The following is a 22,150-nucleotide window of genomic DNA, read 5'->3' as shown; positions in this document are numbered from 1 at the left end:
TCGGCAAATTTCGGTTTTGGACCCCACCAAAATCCGAAATTTCAGATTTCGGCCGAAATTTAAAACCATGGTTATAGGTCCTGTAGTAGCTCTCCTTATGGTACTTCTGTTATGAGAGAGACGTGCTATTGTTATACGGCAATTTATCTGTAGTAAAAAGGCCTATCAAAAAGATCTACATATAATTGCCACCTCATAGGGAGAGGGAAAATCCACATATACAGCCCAGAAAACTTTTCCCCCTATCTAGTGTGGGATCATACAATAATTGCCACCTCATATGGATTGAATAATTAAGACATTCATCTACTAGGTAACTCTTTTTTAGGAAAAAATAGATGCTGCAAATAACTTTGCAAAATTACCAAAATACTCCCTTACGGGGTATTTTGCACGAAACTAGTTCGCAGCCCATCTTTTCCAAGAGAGAATAGTTACCTCACTGCTGAATTTGTCTTATTCTTTAATTGAGAAGTGGTGTCACTTCTCTCCTAACAAAGAGTGCTTCAAAATTACTATTGTGAAATTGCTCACGCCTTCTCGTGGATATTGAGGATTGATTTTTAGCTGAAAATTTTGTTTTTTTTTTCCTTTTTTTAAAAATTGAGAATCTTTATTAGAAAGAAGCACCATGCCTCGGTCAATGAGGCAAGAAAAATAGAGCACAAAGAAACTACAGTAAAGAATCCTCAAGGAGGCAGAAATTGAAAAGCTCTAGCTCTACTCTAGCCACTCCTGCTCTCGAGCAAGACAATCCGCCTCTCCATATGTTGAAAATGCAGGCATTCCTCCCCCCTCCCAAATCTCCCACATCACTGTAAAAGGAATCATACCCATAAAATCAAACCCAACGTCCCAAGGCGCCTAATCCGCAGCCTCTCTATGAGACTATTTTCAAATGGAAGTTGCGCTTCTTTAACATGTCTGTCGTGTTACTCTTCTTTAGCATAACGGTCCAACAAAAGGCTTGGATATTTGTGCGAATAGAGGCCAACCAAACTTTCATGAAAAAAGAGAGGGACGTGAAATGTGGACTCCAAAGAAATACTAAATTCCAGAGCAGAGTAACTCAGTTTCAAGGGATGAACTAGAATTCTTTGATAGAACACTTATCTGTTATGACTTTTGAGCTGATTTTGTGATAGTTGTAGGGTTCCTTTTATTTGAATTTTTTGGTTGGAGGAACATTTGGGTCCCTCTTCCTTGTTTGTCTTTCAGACTTGGATTGAACTCACTGAACAGTGCGGTGTTTTCTGGTGGCTTCTATATTGGGTTATAGTTTAAGGCACTCAATGAGCTAGGTCAAATGGACGGGAAGACCTTTTTATGGCTGGGCTTTTTGGTTGTCTTGGTTTTAAAGGTTGGAAGTGAAGTTGGATGTTTCCAAACGATGTGTAGAGGTGGAAAGCATGAAGGGAAGGGAGGTCTCTTCAGAAGGGAAACTGCAGAAAGCATCTAGGCAGAGGACAAAAAAACGGTGATACCCACGCTCCCCGGCCTCTAGGCCCAAAATTAATTTGTTAGAAATTTTTTAACAAGGTAGGCCCCGCCCATATTTTTCAAAATGAGATGATCCAAACCGTCCATTTGATGGGCCACGATGTAAATAGGTTACCCCAAAACATCATTTCCATAGGATGATCCTAGGCCTCCGATCCTCGGCGGCTCTCGAATCTCCTCAGGGGTTTCTATATGACTGTTTAGGGTTCTCTGGAGAAAAATTACCTAAAAATTAGTATTCATAGCCGTGTTCATTAACCCTAATCCAGATGCTTTGGGCTTTTAATAAAATGCTCTTCACTAAATTGAAATGTTTTCGTTTAGGCTCTGTTCACTTCTTTTCCCCGGAAAGGAAATGAAAGGATTTCATATTCCTTTCCTTTCCTTTCTAGGTGACATGGCAGAAGGGAAAGGAATGAAGAGGAAAAGGCTTCGTTTTTCATGGAAAGCCTCTTTCCGATATATTTAATCGGAAAGCAAATCTCAAGTAACAGGGAAAAAGTCAATTTCCACGTCATTTTTAGCCTTTAAATAAGAAATTCCACATCTGACAATAGTTTTCCCTAGAAAAGAAGTGAACACAGAAATTCTGTCTTGTCAAGGTCTTGTCAGGGAAAACAGCACCAGGGAAAAGAAATGAACAGAGCCTTAGGGGTGTTTCAGAGAGATTGCCAACACTAAATGGGGGGCCAGGGTGGCCCGCAGACGAAGAGAGATTCCCAACACTACAGGGGGTGGCCTGGGAAGAAAAGACATTCCCAACACTAATAGGAGGTGGCCCGGGGAAGAAAAGGGGCCGAATTGGATTCATGACTTTGCCCATTAATGCTTAATCTTTCTAACTTGTTCTATTTGGATTTTGAGAATCGATTTTGTGTCCAAATCTGATTATTGGACTTGAGATTAAACACAATTTTGAATGGAATAATCGGTTTTGGACTCAAAATCAATTCTCAAATCCAAAAAGAACCGGGCCCCTAGAGAGACTCGAAGCCCTATGACGGACTGCCTTGCTTCAAAATCCAAGCCAATCATACAATCGAAACAATATATATAAGGATTCAACAAGCTGAATGTCAGCTGAATGTCGAACGTGGACCGTTGATCAGAATGAACGTAGCCATCTGTATTGGGCTTCTACAAAGGTTGCTCTTTAACAAATTTTCATTTTCTACAAAACAATCAAGAGGAATGATTATCCAATCGGTGTGTTTTTACTAAGTGCGGCCCGACGAGGATTACTTTACTTTGCCTGCCGTGTCACACATTTGCCACACGTTACTTGACCTAGGCAACGTGTCACACGTTAGAAATTTTACTTTCAGTGGGGCCAACGACATTCACTTGACTTGTAGAAATTTTACTTGACTTATGCTGCCACGTCTCACGAAATTTTACTTTCCGTGGGGCCCGACGACGTGTACTTCACCAGGGCTACCATGTCTCACGTTAGAAATTTTACTTTAAGTGGGCCCCACGACATTTACTGAACTCCATCGGATGGTTCTAACCCTCTGATCTAATACGATGTTTGTTGATGAATATTTTTCGCTTTTTATTAGTTAGAAATTATTTTAATTTATTGAAATAGGATTAATCCTGCAATCAAATTTGATGGCTCTTGAGCATGGCTTTCGATGTTGTTTGTCTCTTTGTGTGATTCAAACCCTAAATACGTTTATATTGTGATGATTTTCTTTGATTTTGAACACACCCAATATTGGTGATTGCATTGCAGCACACTCAGAGGATTCTATCTTGAAGATCTGTTATAAAATTGGAAGCAAAAGATGTTAGCTTCTTCCCACTCTCCCCTGCCATATTCTTTAAGGACGAGATATCCTGTGCTCCCTGCAAAATAAACAAACCACAAGCATAACAAATCTAAGGATCTAAGCTAACGAACCAAGGGCAGTTCAAATAACATTTGAAGCAATTCCAAATGAACCAAGGCCGCCAGAGCCCAACAACTATGCCAGATGGTGCCACGGCCGACCATGCAAGGTGTGCCAAGCCCACCCACGCCATGGTGTGTAATGGCCGACTGTGCTTGGAGTTGTCAAAGGTCCATTTAATTGACAAGAAACCAAATTTACAATGTTCTAAGTTACAACACATACTACCTGAAAGGAGATTCAGTTGATGAGGTGAGATGCTGTGAGGTCAAGTTGAGAATCCTCCATGTCTTGACCGAACAGATCAGCACTTGATATGGCTGTTGAACTCTACATATATAAACACATTACTTAAAATGTCAGACATAAAAGTTTATCCAGCTTCAACTACTGAAACAGAAGCTGCATGCATTTTGCCACCACAACGGCAGTTATTTATCTTCAACAGTAATGCAATATGGGTACCATTCAAAAAAAATTATGGACTAAGGGCATTACATAGTTTAAAAATTATGATCTCGGGCAAATGTCAGAAATGCCTTAAACACAGGTATTGGAGACCTTAAGGCAATTCTTGTTTATCAGTAGTATTTGTATACTATTTTTTTTTTTTTTTAAAGAGTTTGTATATTATTTATAATCTTTGTTTTCTTTGATTATTTGGTATTATTTATGTTTTCATATACTTTCCCCACAGGCCTATTTAGGGGGGTGCCCACAGCTGAGAAAATCAATCCCCCATTCCGGTTGCTGTAATCACTTAAACAAGCAGCACGGTGAAGTTTAGTTTACATGAATAGACCTGAACACATAATTTTTTTAGTTTTTTATTATTTTTTTCTTGCATCTCATGCTTCATGAACTAATATTGTATTAGTTCATGAAGCATAGGAGAAGAAGTTAAGAATTAGAAGAAATAGAAGAAAATGGAGAAAAGGAGAAGACGAAGAAAAGAGAGGGAAGAATAGAAGAAGAGAAGAGAGGGAAGAATAGAAGAAGAGAAGAAAAAGAATAGGGGAAGCTAAGAATTAGAAGTAGAAGAGAATGATTTAGAGGGAGGAGAAGAAACCTGTAGAGGGAAGAATCAATCTTTATTCAATAATCATCAAAGTTAAAATTCCTAATACAATGAGGCCTATATATAGGCAATGCGATGGAAATAAGATTCCATGGAAAATAAAATTACAGAAACTAATAATATGGAAATAAAAATCCTAGAAACTAAATAATATAAAAATAAATTTCTAAAATAAATAACATGGAAATATAAATCATAATGGGCAAATATGCCACTTATTGGCCAATATGCCACTTATAGGCGCATTATCTGCATCGCGATTTCGCATTTAAGAACTGTTATAAAACTGGACCAGACAGATATTGGCTCCTCCCCAGTCTCCCCTGCCATATTCTTTAAGGACGAGATATCCTGTGATCCCTGCAAAACAAGCCAACCACAAGCATAACAAATCTAAGGATCTAAGCTAACGAACCACGGGCAGTTCAAATAACATTTGAAGCAATTCCAAATGAACCAGGGCCGCCAAAGCCCAACAACTATGCTAGACCAGCCGACCATGCAAAGTGTGCCAAGCCCACCCACGCCAAGGTGTGTAATGGCCGATTGTGCTTGGAATTGTCAAAGGTCCATTTAATTGATAAGAAACCAAATTTACAATGTTCTTAGTAACAACACATACTACCTGAAAGGAGATTCGGTTGATGAGGTCAGATGCTGTGAGGTCAAGTTGAGAATCATCCATGTCTTGACCGAAGAGATCAGCACTTGATATGGCTGTTGAACTCTACATATATAAACACATTATTTAAAATGTCAGACATAAAAGTTTATCCAGCTTCAACTACTGAAACAGAAGCTGCATGCATTTTGCCACCACAACGGCAGTTATTTATCTTCAACAGTAATTTATGCAATACGGGTACCATTAAAAAAAAAGTATGCAATAACGGCCTTCCATATTTTAAAACATTATGATCTCAGGCACATGCCAGATATGCCTCAAACACAGGTATTGGAGACCTTAGGGCAATCTCTTTTCTTGTTTATCAGTAGTATTTGTATACTATTTATTTTTTTCGAAAGAGTATTTGTATATTATTTATAATCTTTGTTTTCTTTGATTATTTGGTATTATTTATGTTCTTTATATACTTTCCCCACAGGCCTATTTAGGGGGCTGCCCACATCTGAGAAAATCAATCCCCCATTCCTGTTGCTGGAATCACTTAAACAAGCAGCACGGTAAAGTTTAGTTTACATGAATAGACCTGAACACTTCTTTTTTTTTTTTTTTTTTTAATTATTTTTTTCTTGCATCTCATGCTTCATGAACTAATATTGTATTATTGTTTTTTTTTTTTTGATCGGTAAGCTGGGATCGAACCTGAGACCTCAAGGTTGAAGTATTATTGTTATACTAAGAAACTTAATTTTATTAATTATCATATAACTACATGGAGGTATCAGCATGTTGGTCTTCTCAGAGCCAATGTGTCTGACGCCTCATGTCCCATGGAGCCAGATATTATTTACATAGAGGCCATTTTTAAACATAACAAGAAATGCACATACTGAAAACTTCTGCAGAGAAATTTGAGACTCAGTATCGCCAGCTTTGTTCTGATCACAACAGACGATGAACCTCATCAGAGGCAGATGCATCAACAACACATAAAACGACATAATAAGCTTTAAATGGTAGAATAAAAATCCTTGCAATAGAACAATAAAAGCATACGCTGGGATTAAATCCTAAAGGATCAAGAAGTGGAAATTATCATGTCTAAATGACACCATAGAGTGGGAGCTGTCAAACCACCCAGGTCAGAGAATACAGAAATTAAAGATTTTTCCTGTTATCATGACATTTTATTGTAAACTGGTTATAGTCTAAATGACAAATATTGCTCTTTGGAATTTATTGGCTCGGGTATTTATCAGGATAACTTGAGCAACAATTTTTTTCTCAGGCAGTACTGGGAAATACATTTTCGAATGGCAAAAATATAATAATTAAAAATATTTTAAAATCATAAAATCCAAGATTTGGGTAATGCATTTAATGAGTTATTAATTATGACTTCGACATAAGTAATGAAATACGACTTTCTCAAAGCTAAATTTTAATTTTTTTTAAAAAGATTCAGGAGCATAAACCAACAGCGAACAATTACACAATGAGCAGAGGTTGCTCTTCACTAAAGTCCGTACTAACTCTTGCCTATCTCATTGATGGTAAGACTCAAACTCCATGGGTCTCTACTCTTCTGAGCACACACTTCACCACATTTTGAGATCCGCTTTGACGATGAGGGCTCCCCTCCTCGAAAGGACATAAAATCCTAAGAAAACTTGTTAGGTCTACTCTTTCACATTCCTACCAAATATCCTTCCCTTTAAACTTTTCCTCCACGCGCTCATAGCACTCAAACACCTTAGCCTCGTGATCCCTGAAGCTAACTAAATTAAAAGGGTCCAGAGTCCTACACAAAACATGATCCAGAAAGATAGTGTTTTGATGATCAAACTAATGACAAAAGAGGGCAAATATCATAATAGTTTTCTAATAATATCTAGCGAATAACAGATTATGCCTATTTCAAATGAGTATTTCAAGTGAAACTGAATTTTTTAATAGCCTCAAAAAAAAAAAATTGGCACATAGGTTAAACATTCAGGAAGGATATGTTCGCTAGTTATGAATGGATGGAGTCAAATATACCCAGAGTTTCCCAAATACTAAGTGGCTCATACTTCTATTTGAACTTCAAAGCTGTATGGTGCAAACACAATCAATAGGTGAAACAGCCAATGAGGAGAATTAGATGAAGGGTATCAGAAATACCATTTAACAATCATTTGGAGTACATGTGAAGACACAGATTCTATATGCCAAAGCGAAAGCTCAATAAAAGCAAGCGATCACAAACTGGTAAGTACAGCAAAAATACTCAGTGGCATAACAGTTTTCATTACATTCTTGTAAACAATGCATCGCACTTCCCATTGTCAAGTAACAGGTGCAAAGGACATGTCTGAATACAGTAAAATAAATGTTTATGCTTACTTATATTTAGCATTTTAGCTCAGAGAGACTTAAAATGCCTCATGGGGGAAAAGGAGCTACAAGTTGCACAAATTTGATAAGAGTCAAAGGCGAACTTAATGGAATGGTAGTGGTGGTGGTAAGTGGTAAGAGTAGAAATGCAGGAGCGAGATGAGGCTTGTAAGTGGAATTGGGGAAGGGAGTGGAAAAGAGATAATGGCGCCTTGGGGAAAAGATACAGGCTAGTAAGGATCAATTAGATAGGCTGATCCAACAAAAGAGACCCATTAGAATTCTTCTGACATTGTGCAGTGCATCTATGTTTCCCAAGTTAGTAATTTATCCCGATTAAACTGAGGAAAGAACTTTACTCAGGTAAAATTATGATACATGACATTATATGCATGTATCATAATTGTGTTCCCTTTCGCGGATGCTATTCCATGGGAAGAAATTGGTGTTGGTTGCCGAAAAGGATGTCCCTAACTTGGGAAGAAATGAGAGTATCTCTATTTTCTGCGTTTCCCAATAAGCTAATTTTTTCCGGCGTGATTTCTTCCGGCGCGACCGCTGCTAAGGGCCCAAGCCCTTCTCGTTTTTCCTTAGCGTTTCTCTCGTTTATTGGTTCTTTGGGCCGAAGCCCTTCTCGTTCGTTTGTTTCCCTAGAATCAAAAGGAACTATGGTTTTTTATAGTCGTCGCCTAAAAGAAAGCAACGAGGAAAACAATGCTACTCGTTTTCTTCTCGGAGATTGGTGGAGTAAGAAGTGTGGGTATCACAACTTCCGACGAAGGGTGGAGTGCCGGAGATGTCACCTAAAGCCGATAACTGCCGACAATCGGAAAATAAAAATGAAGGTTCATGAGGAGGAGAAGGAGGTGGAGGACTGTCTGTGGCCGGAAGATGGAGACCGTAAGGAAACTGAGGATGATGATGATAGGATGGTGAAAATCTCCGGTGAACAGGTGAAACAGAGAGAGAAGTTGTTGAAGACACGCCTGATAGGAAGAGTGAAGAAATGTGACTGGGAGCTGGAGGAGATTTGGCAATGGGCAAGATGGTTTTGGGATTTGCCCCAACTTCCTGAGCCCTTCATAATCAGTAGGAACGAAGTTCTATTTGGATTCAAATCTGAAAGCCAAGCTTCAATGGTGATGGGGAGGGGAGCTGAAGCTTTTGGAGAGTATCTCCTATCTCTTTCTCCTTGGCACCCGGCTTTCAAGACAGGGTCTAGGGCCGTTTGGATTAGGTTCTATGGCATACCTCTTCACGCTTGGGCCGCATCCATGGTAAGAAGTCTGGGTACTCAGTTTGGAACAGTAATGGAGATACGGACTGACGGCGACAATCCTCAAAGCCTCGAATATGCTAAGGCTAAGGTATTCACTTCTGAATGGTCGTTCTTGAAATCGATGGTTCGAATGAATGTGGACAACCGGTATTACTCCACTGGTTTCGCCGGAGAATTTGGTGAAAACCTGATTCTCGCTGCAAATTCCGGACCCAAGAAGGTGATGTCTTATCCTTTTTCACTCAATGTCTCATCGGATGGGCGAGATTTGAAACGGGCGTCCCACCGGATCACTCAATGTCTCGTAGGATGGGCGAGATTTGAAACGGGCGTCCCGCCGGGAATGGGACGGCTCGTTTCCAGCAGAGTATGTTGATAACTCACAGAAGATGGATCCACCAGAGGCCTTCGGTTCGGTGCTCTCATTTAACGGCCAGAAATCTGATAATGATGATTGGCGGAAGGAGAAAAGACGAAAAGGGAAGGAACCAATGGGGGAGCTACACGATCTCGCGCATGAGACGACACGTGCTCGAAATTCAAATTTTAAATTATTAAAAAGAGGGAAGGAGGCGGTTGATCATTGGACCATTTTTCGGCGTGAATGGGGACAGGAAAGACAGAACCCGTTGGGCGAATCAAGTGGGAACAACTATAGGGTGCGCAGTGACCGTCGGAGGAAGCTTTAAAATTTTCTAAAAATCCTTATAATGCAAAGGGTACGATGGTAAAAAACAAAACGAAGGTGGGGAAGGAACCAAGTAAGGATAGGGATAGAGGTAATGTGGTGGATAAGTCTGCTGCGCTGGCAAAGCCTCGGGAAGAAACGTCTTATCCTCTCTAGAAGGGAGGCATGCAGGAGGACACGTGGAAGCGTTTGGTGAGGAGAAATGTAACATCTGGCGGGCAATTTCCCCTGGAAAACAAATCAAGAAGCAAAACTCTCTCAAAAAAAGGGGATTTCTTTAGGCAAGGAGAAACGAATTCAGGGACGTGTCCCGGAGCTCTCGTAAATCGATGGAAAAATTGATGCATTCATTGATTGATCGGGCGGTTGATCGAAGGTTACATCTTAGGCAAGAATGGTCAAGGAATAATCGGAACTCCTAGACTTATAGAACGGATGATGTTATCAAAGAGTATATAGCTTACAAACAGAGGAAGAGCGATGAAAAAATTCATTCAGAGGAGCACGTGGTAAAACCGAAGGTGGGGATTTCATTCCACATATCGCTGGGATGGAAATTCTGACAGAAAGTCCAAATACGCTCTTGGAGCTTGACGTCGGAAAGCGGATATCGTGTGAAACGGTGAGTGAAGCTTTAACCCATCCTGTTCCGGTTACTGCGGTATGTGAAGGGTCGCTGGGACTGGTATTGACGACAGCTTGCCCTCCTAATGTCAGCCTGAAGGTGCAGAAATCAGGAAATATGGAGAGGGTGGCGGTGGGTGATGTGGTATCGTCTGCGTCGAGGCAGTCTGACGACAATGAGAAGCAATACGTCGATGGTGTTAAACCTATAACCATGAATGGCTTGCTCTTGAAGGAAGCCTACAATTCTCTCTTTGCTCCTGTTGTTTTGGGCCTGAGAGAGGAAGATACTATGATCATGGATCATACTCTGGTGGCGCTGTCTGTGGAGTGCCAAGATAACGATATTGGGATGTATACCGCTATTGCTGAAGAGTCCGGAAATCCGATTGAAAACTCGGATTCAAAAAGGGGGTGTCTGGACGTGTCGGTGGAGGTGGACTCTATGGAGGTTGAATTGCAGGACAGAATTAAATCTTGTCTCCTTTGTGATGAAGACACGAATTCTGAAAGTGATTAGGAAGAATTCGAGGGCTTTGTCGGAAATGGGAAGGGATTTCAGAATTCTTTTCGAGGAAAACATTCCATTAACGGAGAAGATGTTTGCCGACATCCATAAGAGGGAAGTGAAGAATAAGGCTTCAGCCATTAAGAATGGGAGGGGAATGAGGGAGTTGAGGCGGTTGCGCTGATTGCCTCCTGGGGAAAGGGTTACTGGAAAGGCACAGTTAGAAATGAAGATCATTTTCTGGAATATCTGGGGGCTAGGGTCGGAAAGGAAAAAGCTGGATGTCAAAGATTTATGCTCCACGAGAAACCCTGATATCCTGGTAATTGTGGAGTCAAAATTATCAGGGGTTTCGAAGCGTCTCATTGATGATCTATGGGGAAGGTCAAATAGAAGTGGGAGGCCAAATATGCTAGGGGATCTGCAGGTGGATTAGTAGTAATATGGCGTGACAATTTATTTGTGTGGATGGAAAGCGTTGCAAAGGATCACTCAATCTCGATCTGATTTGGATCTCGGTCAAATGATTATCAGTGGTTGTTGACGGGCGGAATACGAAGACATCATAAGGAAAGAAGAGATTAGCTGGAGGCAGAAACCCCGTGCAACCTGGCTGAAAGAGGGGTATACGAATACTAGATATTTCCATCGCATAGCCTGCACAAGGTTGAATGCTATCAGTTGCTTAGTGGTGAATGGGAGATTAGTGGAAGACAGAGAAGTAATTCGGAATCAAATTGTGTCTTATTATCAAAATCTGCACAGAATTCAGCATCCTTGGCGTCCTAAATTGGCGGGGCTACGGTTCAAAAGGATACCGGAGGGTCGGGATCAATGGTTGGAAAGGCCTTTCACTATGGAGGAAATTGAACTGGCGCTGAAATCGTTACGCAAAGACAAGGCACCTGGTCCTGACGGGTTTCCATTAGCGTTTTACGATCAACACTTGGAGATGATCAAATCTGACATTCTAGTGTTCTTCTTTGAATTCCATGAAAGGGCGGTCCTTAACAGAGCCATTAGCACCATGTTTATTATCTTGATTTTATTCCAAAAGTTAGTGGAGCGGTTGAGATTAAAGACTACCGGCCTATCAGCCTTGTCCATGGGGTTTATAAACTTTTGGCGAAAGTTCTTACTCGAAGGCAGGGAGCATTAGTGAGTAATAGACAAATATTATATGGAGTTTTAATTGCAAACAAAATCCTGGATTCAACTAAGTGGGAAGGAGGGAGTGGTATAATCATGAAGGTGGACATTGAGAAGGCTTATGATCACGTTGAGTGGCGGGTTCTTGATCATGTTATGGAGTGAATGGGTTTTGGTTTAAAATGGAGGGGTTGGATGAAGGCTTGTATTTCTTCGGCTTCCTTCTCTGTCCTCATCAACGGTTCTCTAGAGGGATTTTTTGGCTCATCGCGGGGAATACGGCAAGGGGATCCTCTATCTCCTTATTTATCATGATGGCGGAAGTGATGAACTGTTTATTCGCAAAAGTGGAGGAGTTGGGATACATTCAGGGGCTCAAAGTAACTGAGAATTCCCCGGCGGTGACTCACCTACAGTTCGCCGACGACACGTTGGTATTTATAAAAAAACAGGCCTGAACAGGTATTGAATCTCAAACGTCTTTTCAAATGGTTTGAAATCACTACTAGGCTGAAAATCAATATGTATAAGAGCGCTCTTGCTGGCATTAATATTAATGCAAGCCTCTTAATGGCCCACGCTGAAAAATTGGGGTGTGTGGCAACCTCACTTCTCCTAACCCATCTCGGTCTCCCACTGAGATTTGGAATACCATCGAAATCACAGTGGGATCTTGTGGTGAAAATGATAGAAAGGAAATTGACTACATGAAAAAAGAAATATTTATTTTTTGAGGGAAGAATAACTCTCATAAAGGCAGCATTGGCCAATATGCTTGTGTATTTCATGCCGCTGTTCAAAATACCAGTAGCGGTGGCGAAAAGAATTGAGAAGCTAAAGAGAGATTTTCTTTGGGAACGGTTTGAAGAAGGAAAAAAGTTGAAACATTTGCTTAAATGGGAGAAGATATGTCTGCAAAAATAGAAAGGTGGGCTTGAGATTGGCAAGCTTAGGCTGAGAAATAAATCTCTTTTGGGAAAATGGCTCTGGCGTTTTGAATATGAGAAAGATGCATTGTGGCGCAAAATCATTGGGGGGAAGTATAGGAGTAATTGGGGTGATTGGATATGTCGGAATCCTCAGCGAGGTAGGGGCTCTGGAGCCTGGAGGTCCATTAGTATTGCTCGAGAGGCCTTCGTCCCTCATATCCAATTCAAAGTCGGGCAGGGGGCAAATGTACGTTTTTGGTTGGATGTTTGGCTTGGCAAGCAATCACTAATGGAGAGGTTCCCGGCTTCGTATCGGCTGGCGATTAATCAACATGCTTCGGTGGCGGAGCATTTCAGTCGCTGCGAGGAATCCGGCAAATTTGTGTGGGATATAAGTTGCAGAGGAAGCCTAAAGACGAAGAAATCAATTCAAACACAGATCTTCTTCGGATCTTGGAGGAGTGTTACATACGACCGTATGAGAAGGATAGAGTTTTGTGGCAACCGGACTCGGAGGGTGGATTTTCGGTTAGATCATTCTTTCAACAAATTTGTATGGAAGAAGGCGTAGATTCCAACTGTCAAAAGATATGGCATCTAGCAATCCGGATTATGGCATTTGCATGGACGGTATCGCATAAATGTATCAACACATATGATCGTCTGAAACAACGTTGCTTTCAGCTTGCCAGTAGGTGCATACATTGCTGTGAGGTGGAGGAAACTATTGATCACTTATTTATGCATTGCTCTTACTCGTACCGCATATGCAGTGCAATGTTTTGCTCCTTTGGGGTCCAATGGGTAATGCAAACGGAAATTACTGATGTCATTCTCAACTGGTACAATGCCTTTCATGGGTGCATAGGTGAATATTTATGGAAGGCATTACCATCTGCTATTATATGGCACTTATGGAGGGAACGGAATAAACGAGTTTTCTCTGACAAAGGTAGGCATTGGAAGCATATTGTTCTGGACACAAGGCTATCTCTCATTGCTTGGGCAAAGGCAAAAGGAAGATTAACTTACCCCACTGGAATCGCATTAAGAAATTGGAATGTGGTGATACGCAAAAGAATTGCCAAGGAATCAATTACACCACATTGGATAGCCCCTGGGGAGGGATGGTTAAAGCTCAACTTCGACGACAGTTCATTGGGAAACCCCGGGCCAGCTGGTTTTGGTGGGCTAATTCGCGACTCCATGGGTAGGACTATAATGTCGTATTCGGGACTTGCGGGTACGTGTGATGCCAACGAGGTGGAAGCGAGGGGATTGCTTTTCAGCCTTCGATGGTATGCAGACCACAACATGGGCCCTTTGATTGTGGAGGGGGACTCGTCGAATGTTATTGGCTGGGCCGGGAATCGAGCCGGTGGGCCGTGGAGGTTAAACTTTATCATTGATGAAATCAAGGATCTCGTTCGGCGTATTCATCCAACTCTGGTTCATCGAAGGAGAACGGCCAACTCTTTGGCTTATGTTTTGGCCAAGGAGGGAGTCATCCTTGTGGAAACTATTGTCTATTGTAATGATTCTCTAGCCTCATCATAGGCATCTTTTTATTTGATCTGTATTGGGACACCTTGTCTTTTCTTTTATAATTGGCTTCTCGGAGATTTTTGAGAACTATAATAACCTTAGATAGCTGTTGGCCAATTATCAAAACATGGTAGTGCCAATATCAGTAGCATTTAAAATTGAACATTTTTTTTTTTTTGAGAGAGAGAGGGGCACACAGAAAGTTAGTAGACGGTGAACAGTTAGAGCAGTTACTGTTCAGAAAATAATAAATATTTGATAGTTTGCACTTCTTGATCAGACTGATATGCAGGATTTCAATTGAACAATTAAAAACACACACACATATATATATTTATATATATATATATAAACAATGTAAAAACATTTATATAAATACCTGCACTTTAGATGTACCGGAGCTTGTTTTCTTCTGAAATCCACCATCCATTCCAAAATCTGCAAAGGATGACGACTTGGGCGGTAAAACATGACTAATTGTTTGTGCACTTCCAGAACCATTTTCAGCCGATTGGACATTCTCTACATATTCAAAGCGAGGAGGAAAAGATGTGCGTGATGCACCCAACATTGTGGTGGCATTAGTTGAGGAGGTCACGGCAGGTGCTGGTTCTTCAGGCTTCTGATCATAGAGGCTTTCACTCGGCTGCATATATTCTTTTGTTAAGGAAAATGCATCACCTTTTTTGTGTGTAAATCAAATCTAACCATGAAACCCAATTTAAACTAAAGACTGTGAAGGCCTGTCTGTTTATATTATTCTCTTATTACAGAAATCTTATTAAATATTGAAAAGGACAGATCTACCTTCGTAGTGAGCTTGCGAACACCAAGCCCTCCTGTCTTACTTCCAATCTTCTTTGCACCAATGGGCTTTTTAACAGAACTAGTAACAACTGAATGTGTTGGAGCTTTAGGAGAAGGGGAAATTTCAGGTGTTATAGGCCTCTCAAAGGGATTTACTTTTGGTGCATCTATAACCTTCACATTCGAAAGTCCACTGGCTGTAGGTGTTGACTGGGAAGAAGCAGGAGATGAGGGACAAATGGTCTCTTCGGCAAAGCTTTTAGCAACTTCTTTTGAAAGTAGTTGCCTGTATAACTCGGCAGCCCTTGATGTATATTTTGCCTCAATTTTGCCTCCATCACTCCATCCATGCTGCTTAAAGAAAACTTGTGCACGGTTATTTCCTCCAAAACTCATCATCTTCAACTGTTCAGGACTCCATGAGTCAAGATTTGTAGACCTGGGAGTCAAATAAATAAAAAAATCTTACTGGCCTAAGTATAAAATAAATGCAAATAACAACTTTTAATCTGGCCGAACAAGAAAATAATGGCAATTAAGGGTGTGTTCTTTAACGCTTTTTTGGAACTGCTTTCCGCATTTTCCGCTCCGTGGGCGCGAGAATGTCGTTCTGCAACAACTCTTAAGAGTTATCCAAAGAATCTGTCTTGATTTTTAGTCGTTATTCTCTGGAGCGACTATTTGTCGCTCCAAAAAATAAGGGAACAATTCATCGATCTCCCCAGTCTCCAACCTCTTCACGTTCTCCTCTCTCTCTCTCACTCTACACATCTCCACTCAAGACCGATGAATCAGGTGGAGCTTACCATAGGATAATCCAATCCGTTCATTTGATGGGCCAGATCATTAATACGTTGTGCCCCCAAAATCATTTTATTAGATGATCCTAACCCTCCGTTCTATAGAGGTCTCCATAGTAAGCAGTTCCACTAGAGATCGTAGAGCTAGGTTCACCCAATTGAAATGAATTTTCGGGCACAACCTATTCATGTTGTGGCCTATCAATGAGCGGTTTGGATAATCAAATGGTGCAAGTCCTACTGTACTTTTTGAAAAATAGTATACTGGTTTTCACCATATGAAACTCCAAAATATATAACCAGTTTGGATCCATCAAAACCAAAAAAATTATTAAAAAAAGATTTTTCACACAAAATATTTTATAGAAAAAACAAAATACCGTGTTAAATAGTGGGCCCAAACATGAAGTGTAAAATAAATTATATAATGGCCCCACTACATATAAAAATATAAGGGGAAATGATATACTCGCCCCCTTTTGACTCGGGACAAACCCTCTGGTGTAAAAGAGCAGTATGCCTCGCCCTATGCTCTAGCCCCCCCCTTGAGCAAATTCCTGGCTCTTAGAAATGATCAAATGAGTTAAGGAACGTGATTCTGATTTTGGAATGACTCCAAAGAATTAGAATTGTTCTAGTTTCCAGAATGAGAATCATGAGAATGGTTAAAGACCGCACCCTAAAGTTCAAAATTTTCAGAATGCAATATAATTAAATGGCACTTGAAGCCTCAAGAATAAGACAGGATAAAAGAGAAAGGTGACATAGTGACTCCATGCCATGGTGTAAAGTATCATATATTATGAAATATATTGGATCGCTCCAATAAAGCTGACACAGTGACTCCATGCCATGGTGTAAACTGTAAAGTATCATATATTATGAGATATATTGGATGTCTCCAATATGTCTCTGATTTTCAAATGGAAGATACAAATAAGTTTACATCCAAGACAAAACACTATATATACAAAAAAGCAGTCTGTCTTGACGTCTTGTCCGAGACACAATGTATCAAACAATACGATACGATGTACGATGGACACAGACAATGTTATCAAAATCTCAGCTCAAATTGAATAGAATGGATTTGATCCATGTGTTACGAATCAAAAATCAAGATGTATCATACAGTTCCTGTTCAAATCATACCTCTTATTGTAAGCTTAGAGGCTTCCGAAGGGAAATTATAAGGGTTTTGGGACCAAAACCCTATTTTTAGGAGTTCGAGTTGCACGCTTGTTTCTTGGGACTAGGCAAGGAAATATGGGAATACTGATCCCCATTCCAATTTTAAAGATGCTATTAAACAACAGGTAAATATGGATCGAGACTCTCCGATCTTCAAAACAACCCATTTATTGAGAATCTGAGATTTGAAAAGAAAAATGGTGATTTATGATCTTTCACACCTATTTCATACTATTAGTGCCAATACCTACACAGAACTCAAGATACAGAACAACTTAATATAATGTATCCTGAAGAACTTTAAAAGGCACAAGGCACGCCCACGCCTCAAGGCAATGCGTAGCCTCAATACCTGGAGGTGTATGCCTTAAGGCACACATGCATATGAGACGTTTTGGGGTATATAGGCTCTTCCATAAATCAAAACAACCTTCTATGAGAAAAAATAGAAGATTAAGGGTTGGTTTTTTTTTGGAATGGAATGATTTTATTATGCTTGGGACAAAGGCTTTGTTGAGTTGTTGAGCTGAGAATGACTTTATTTTATTTTTTTTGAATGGTAAAGCTTTTATTAGAAAGAAGTAAGGACAAAGGCAGTCCGAGCAAAGAGAGTTCAACATGAACAGAACATAAATACAAAAGAGATGCCCCCACACGGGGTGAAAAAGAAAGAGTTACGGGGGAAGGAGATCGAACAACTCCACACCCTCCCTCGAGACACCCTCCCTGGCTAGCCTATCGGCAGCTCCATTGGCCAATCACCTAACATGAAGATAGGATATAGTAGCATCACCAACCCTGTCTTGTATTTCATCAAAGAAAGGCGCAAATCTCCAAGGGTGGGAGTGGGATCCCTTAAGCCACTGGATAACATTGAGTGAGTTACTTATATAAAAAAAAAAACAATGAGTGAGTCCCCAGCCACCACCACCTTATATAAATCAACATCCTCGAGGAACTTTATACCTTGATGAATCGCAAGCACTTCGGCTTCATTGGAGTCTGCTATACCAATGGGACCCCTGAATGCCTACCTCACTAACCCGTGCTCATCCCTTAGAAGTTAGAACACCTCAAATTCCTAACTGCCCAGGGGAACTCGTGGTAAAGACAAGATAGACTTTGACCATAAAAACCCGCGCTCAAAATAATATATTTTCTCGAGTACGGGACCCATGCTCAACCCTTAGAACATCTCCAATTCCTGACGGCCTAGGCTTCCCCATGCTAGACCCATCAAAGTTCAATTTTAGAAAGCCATATGATGGGGGGACCCAATTTTGCGAGACCTTGGGTTCTTATGATTCTCTACAAATTCCCTGCCACCCATACCAAAAATCTTAGGCGGATACAAATTTGAAACAAGGGAGAGATATCACCCAAGAGATGGTCAAGGCAATGATCTTATTAAAGATGAAGTCCACTCTCTTTGTGTTTCCTTTGAAGATGCGTGCAATTCGTTCTTTCCACAGAACCCAAAGTGTTGATAAAGACAAAGGTTCCAAAGGATTTTCCCTTTCCTTCTCCATGGAACGTTAGACCACCCCTCCAATACCTGGATTGGAACGAATTGTGCTTCTGATAATGCAAAAGGAAGGATTTTGCATGAAAATAGACATGGCAAGCAGTTAGAGATCAACCTTGGGGATATGTTTATATTAGATTTTGTAACTAACGGTCCACTAGAGGTATGAATCATCTCAAACATCACGTCGCTGAAACACATCACAGATGAAACCATCTAAACTATATTATCTTTATAGATATTTGATGTTCAGATGTTTTATTTCTTAAATGAATGATGATTATGCTTCGATAGTGAAGCACAGTTATAGAATTTTATATTTTTTTGCCATTTTCTTATTTTTCATTTTATAATTTTCTAGTTTAAAAATCAGAAAATTTGTATGCCTCGCCCATGACAGGGTTGAATACCTCGCCTTGACGCATCCACCATTTGGAATATCAACACCACCAACTTAAAAAGGGGATTTAGATACTAAGGATGGGGATTTTTATGATTCAGCTAAATTTAGGTAGCACAATGTGCTTAATTTGGCTACAAGGTGGCCCTCCTGTATTATAAAAAGATTTTGTGCGGCAAAATAGTTCCATTATTTTGCCTTGGGAAAAGATAAACCCATGTTTGCCCACAAAAGTACACATTATGTTTGCGTCCTGTGCGGGTCTCTATTCTAGAATGGTATGGTTTGTAGAGAATGCCTTTATATTTGCAATATTAGGTAAATGGTAAATTGGTGATATTGCCTTTTTAGGGTTAGGGGGGAATTTTTGTGAAGGGTTGCACCCTGTGCAGCAATGTAGGGTAACTATAAACGAGAGAAATAAGAGGATCTTTGACGACGAAGTCTCTGAAGTGGAAGGTGAATCAAGGGATTAAGGATTCATTACAATTTGGGCATTGATTAGAAATTTGTTTTGGGGCATCAAGATTCAAGACTTGCAAATGGTTTGAGATTATCTTTAGTAAGCTCAATGAGATAAAATTATTTCTACATGAGGGGCACCTCGATACACTGAGTGGAGCTCTATTGGGAACTTCCTTAGTAATTCGAGTGTTTCTAGAGAGGAAAATGGTGATGTAGTGAAGCTATTCTCAGATCTTGCAGGTATAAAAGACACTAATGAAGCAAAAGCAAGAGCCCTTCTTGTGAAGTTGCACATTTCCATAGTTTGGGAGGAGTTAAGAGTATGCTAAATCTTTTTTTTTCTGGAGAGTGCATCACTAGGCCGAAGTTAGCAATTGGGCAAGTTTTTCCCCTTTCACAATTCCTTGAAGAAGTTTTCCCCTTTCACCTTCTGTTTGTTTCACATCCTTCTTGAATTTTTCTTTTAATTGATCTTGGGTATTGCATTACAAGTTTTCCTGTAATTCATATCAAGTGTTTTGTTTCAGGGAAAGAGAGATCATGGGCTTCATTTTGTTGCCATGGAAGCATAAAAGGGTATATAAATAACTTCTATTTATATCATTATTGTTATTATCTTAGTTTATGGGGGAATATATGGAAAGTAAATTATTCTCTACCTATGATGTTTGGGCTATTTTGTCTTCAAATCTTATTTTCTTCCAAGCTTTTATGAATTTATCAAATATCAATTCAAAGTTTTTTGAATTAGTTACATGGGTTGCAAATATCCCTTTGCATTCCTTTTTAGATAAATACAACTTATCGACTCATTTTTGTTGTGTCTTTTCATGTTATAGTGATTATTGATGCCTTTTCATCTTACTGATCCCACCCAAATTTTGTAGTTGGACTCCATGCCGATTGCAACATCTCCTGGTGATGTCGATTGCCATATAATACTTGAGAACAATGGCAGCAAGCCTGTTGTTTTTTAATAGCAGAGATGCAGATAAGGTATGTATTAGAGGTCGAGCTCTGTGTCCCTGAAGCACAATCTTCTAAAAGACTTTTCCATTAGAAGAGCATGCAGAGTTTAGGTTTCTATGGTGCCTGGAAATATTGGCCAGCTGGATGGTCACTTTGTCCATCTTTTGTTGCTGTGAAGTTTCTAATTGCCCTCATTGTTGCTTCATCTACTCCAGAAATATAATCGTGCAGTCAATTGATGATGATTTATGTAATGTAAAAGTAGGCGTTTAAGCCAGTGAAACTGAAATCGTCATGAAGGGTAGATACCTAAAATCGTCATGTGATATCCCTTTCCAAAAATAAAAAGAATTTTCTTACAAAAGTACCATGCTATTCAAGACACTTGCAAAAAATTAAAAAGAACTTCAACAATTCCTTATCCCTCCGAGACACGATCATCATCCTAAAACCATCCGGATGCATCACTTGGAAATGCTTGGGCCAAAAAAAAAAATCATAGCTGATGATCTTTTTCACAAAAGACAGGAGCAATGTGCAGGCATCCCTAGAGAGCATAAAACCTGATAAATCACTCGCATAGAATTGATGACTATATTCATCGATTATGCCATCGACAAATTCAGAAAAGAAAAGCCTAAATCATCCTGTAAAAAAACAAAATTACCAAATTCATGGAAGAACATAAGGAAAGAAAAGGATACCTAACGAAGCTGACGTGGACGCCGAGGCTCCGGTGAACGGCAGAGCAATCGATGCAGAGAAAGATCCCGTAGGTAACGGACGCCCATGTCGGATTCTTCACATTGCAATCGAAGCACATCTGAAACGGAAAATTGAAAGTAAAAATGATGAGATCTGATACTTTTCCGTTCAGATCTGCGATTCTCGGACCAGATCTCATGAATCGGAGCCATTTCAAGAGGGGAAATCAGAGAAATTGGGAAATGATTTGGGGAAATACCTTGTTCAAGGAACTGGATTTCAGCTTTTTTAAAACCGCGTTTTTATCGTTGAAGCTTTCCGACGCCATGAGAGAGAGAGAGAGAGAGAGAGAGAGGAGGAGGAGGAAAGGGTTTTGTACCGGAAAAGGAAAATATGAAGCGCTGATATTCATCCCCCACCCCCGAAACCGCTGGCTAACGTTTTTCCACCATTTGACCGGTCTCTCTCTCTCTCTCCACACACACACAAAACAGGAACCGTTGGTGGGCCCATCTTTGAACAACGTAGGCTCCGCCCATACCACACCATAGGATAATCCAAACCGTCCATTTGATGGGCTATAAACGTAAATAGGTTGCGTCGCAAAATATTATTTCCATAGGCTGATCCTAGCCCTCCGATCTAAATAGAAACTACATCTTATGCAACCTCTATAGATTGTAGGGTTGCGATCATCCTACTGAAATGATTTTTGGGGCACGACCTATTTACATTGTGGCCTATCAAGTGGACGGTCGGATCATCCTATGGTCTGGACGGTACACTTCATTTTGTGGGGCCTAAATTGGTACGAACCACACCATAGGATGATCCAAACCATGGACAGCTTGGATCATCCTATGTTGTGGACAGCACACTTCAATTTGAAAAATATCGGTGGGGCCTACGATTGGGCCTTAATGTTAGTGTACGACCAACTCCATAGGATTATCCAAACCATGGACGGCTTGGATCATCCTATGTTGTGGACGGGCCTTAATGTTACTGTACGACCAACTCCATAGAATGATCCAAACCATTCATTTGATGGGCCACAATGTAAATAGGTTGTGGCCCAAAAATCATTTCCAT

At 40.3% G+C, this 22,150-nt stretch overlaps 1 protein-coding gene across 4 annotated transcripts; it reads right to left on the bottom strand.

The window, feature by feature from the left end:
• Positions 1-4,467: 4,467 nt before the first annotated feature.
• Positions 4,468-21,541, bottom strand: LOC143877097 (putative ADP-ribosylation factor GTPase-activating protein AGD8). 4 transcript variants are annotated; one of them, XM_077378860.1, is made up of 7 exons: positions 21,318-21,541; positions 21,058-21,176; positions 15,004-15,442; positions 14,576-14,842; positions 5,989-6,036; positions 5,096-5,200; positions 4,468-4,833 (listed from the first exon to the last, which is right to left on the bottom strand). In XM_077378860.1, the coding sequence occupies exons 1-7, from the start codon at positions 21,468-21,470 to the stop codon at positions 4,708-4,710; spliced, it is 1,257 nt and encodes a 418-aa protein (XP_077234975.1). In that variant the 5' UTR covers positions 21,471-21,541; the 3' UTR covers positions 4,468-4,707. The 4 variants fall into 4 exon arrangements, with proteins under 4 accessions (XP_077234975.1, XP_077234976.1, XP_077234977.1 ...); XM_077378861.1 differs by having other exon boundaries at positions 5,099-5,200; XM_077378862.1 differs by lacking the exon at positions 5,989-6,036 and having other exon boundaries at positions 21,318-21,540.
• Between the last annotated feature and the right edge of the window lie 609 nt (positions 21,542-22,150).

The sequence above is a fragment of the Tasmannia lanceolata genome, unplaced genomic scaffold (assembly GCF_043159265.1).
Source record: "Tasmannia lanceolata isolate RefF3 unplaced genomic scaffold, GAP_Taslan_0.1 ptg000005l, whole genome shotgun sequence".
Classification (NCBI taxonomy): Eukaryota; Viridiplantae; Streptophyta; class Magnoliopsida; order Canellales; family Winteraceae; genus Tasmannia; species Tasmannia lanceolata.
The sequence above is the reverse complement of the archived record's forward strand: the minus strand, read 5'-3'. Positions and strand labels throughout refer to the sequence as shown.

Excerpts from the sequence above, each read along its gene's own strand:
- LOC143877097 (XM_077378860.1), bottom strand. The coding sequence starts at position 21,470 with ATGAATATCAGCGCTTCATATTTTCCTTTTCCGGTACAAAACCCTTTC. Across the intron at positions 15,443-21,057 it reads GTCCACGTCAGCTTCGTTAG|GTCTACAAATCTTGACTCAT; the intron begins GTATCCTTTTCT and ends TTTGACTCCCAG. Across the intron at positions 5,201-5,988 it reads TTTCTCTGCAGAAGTTTTCA|AGTTCAACAGCCATATCAAG; the intron begins GTATGTGCATTT and ends TTATATATGTAG.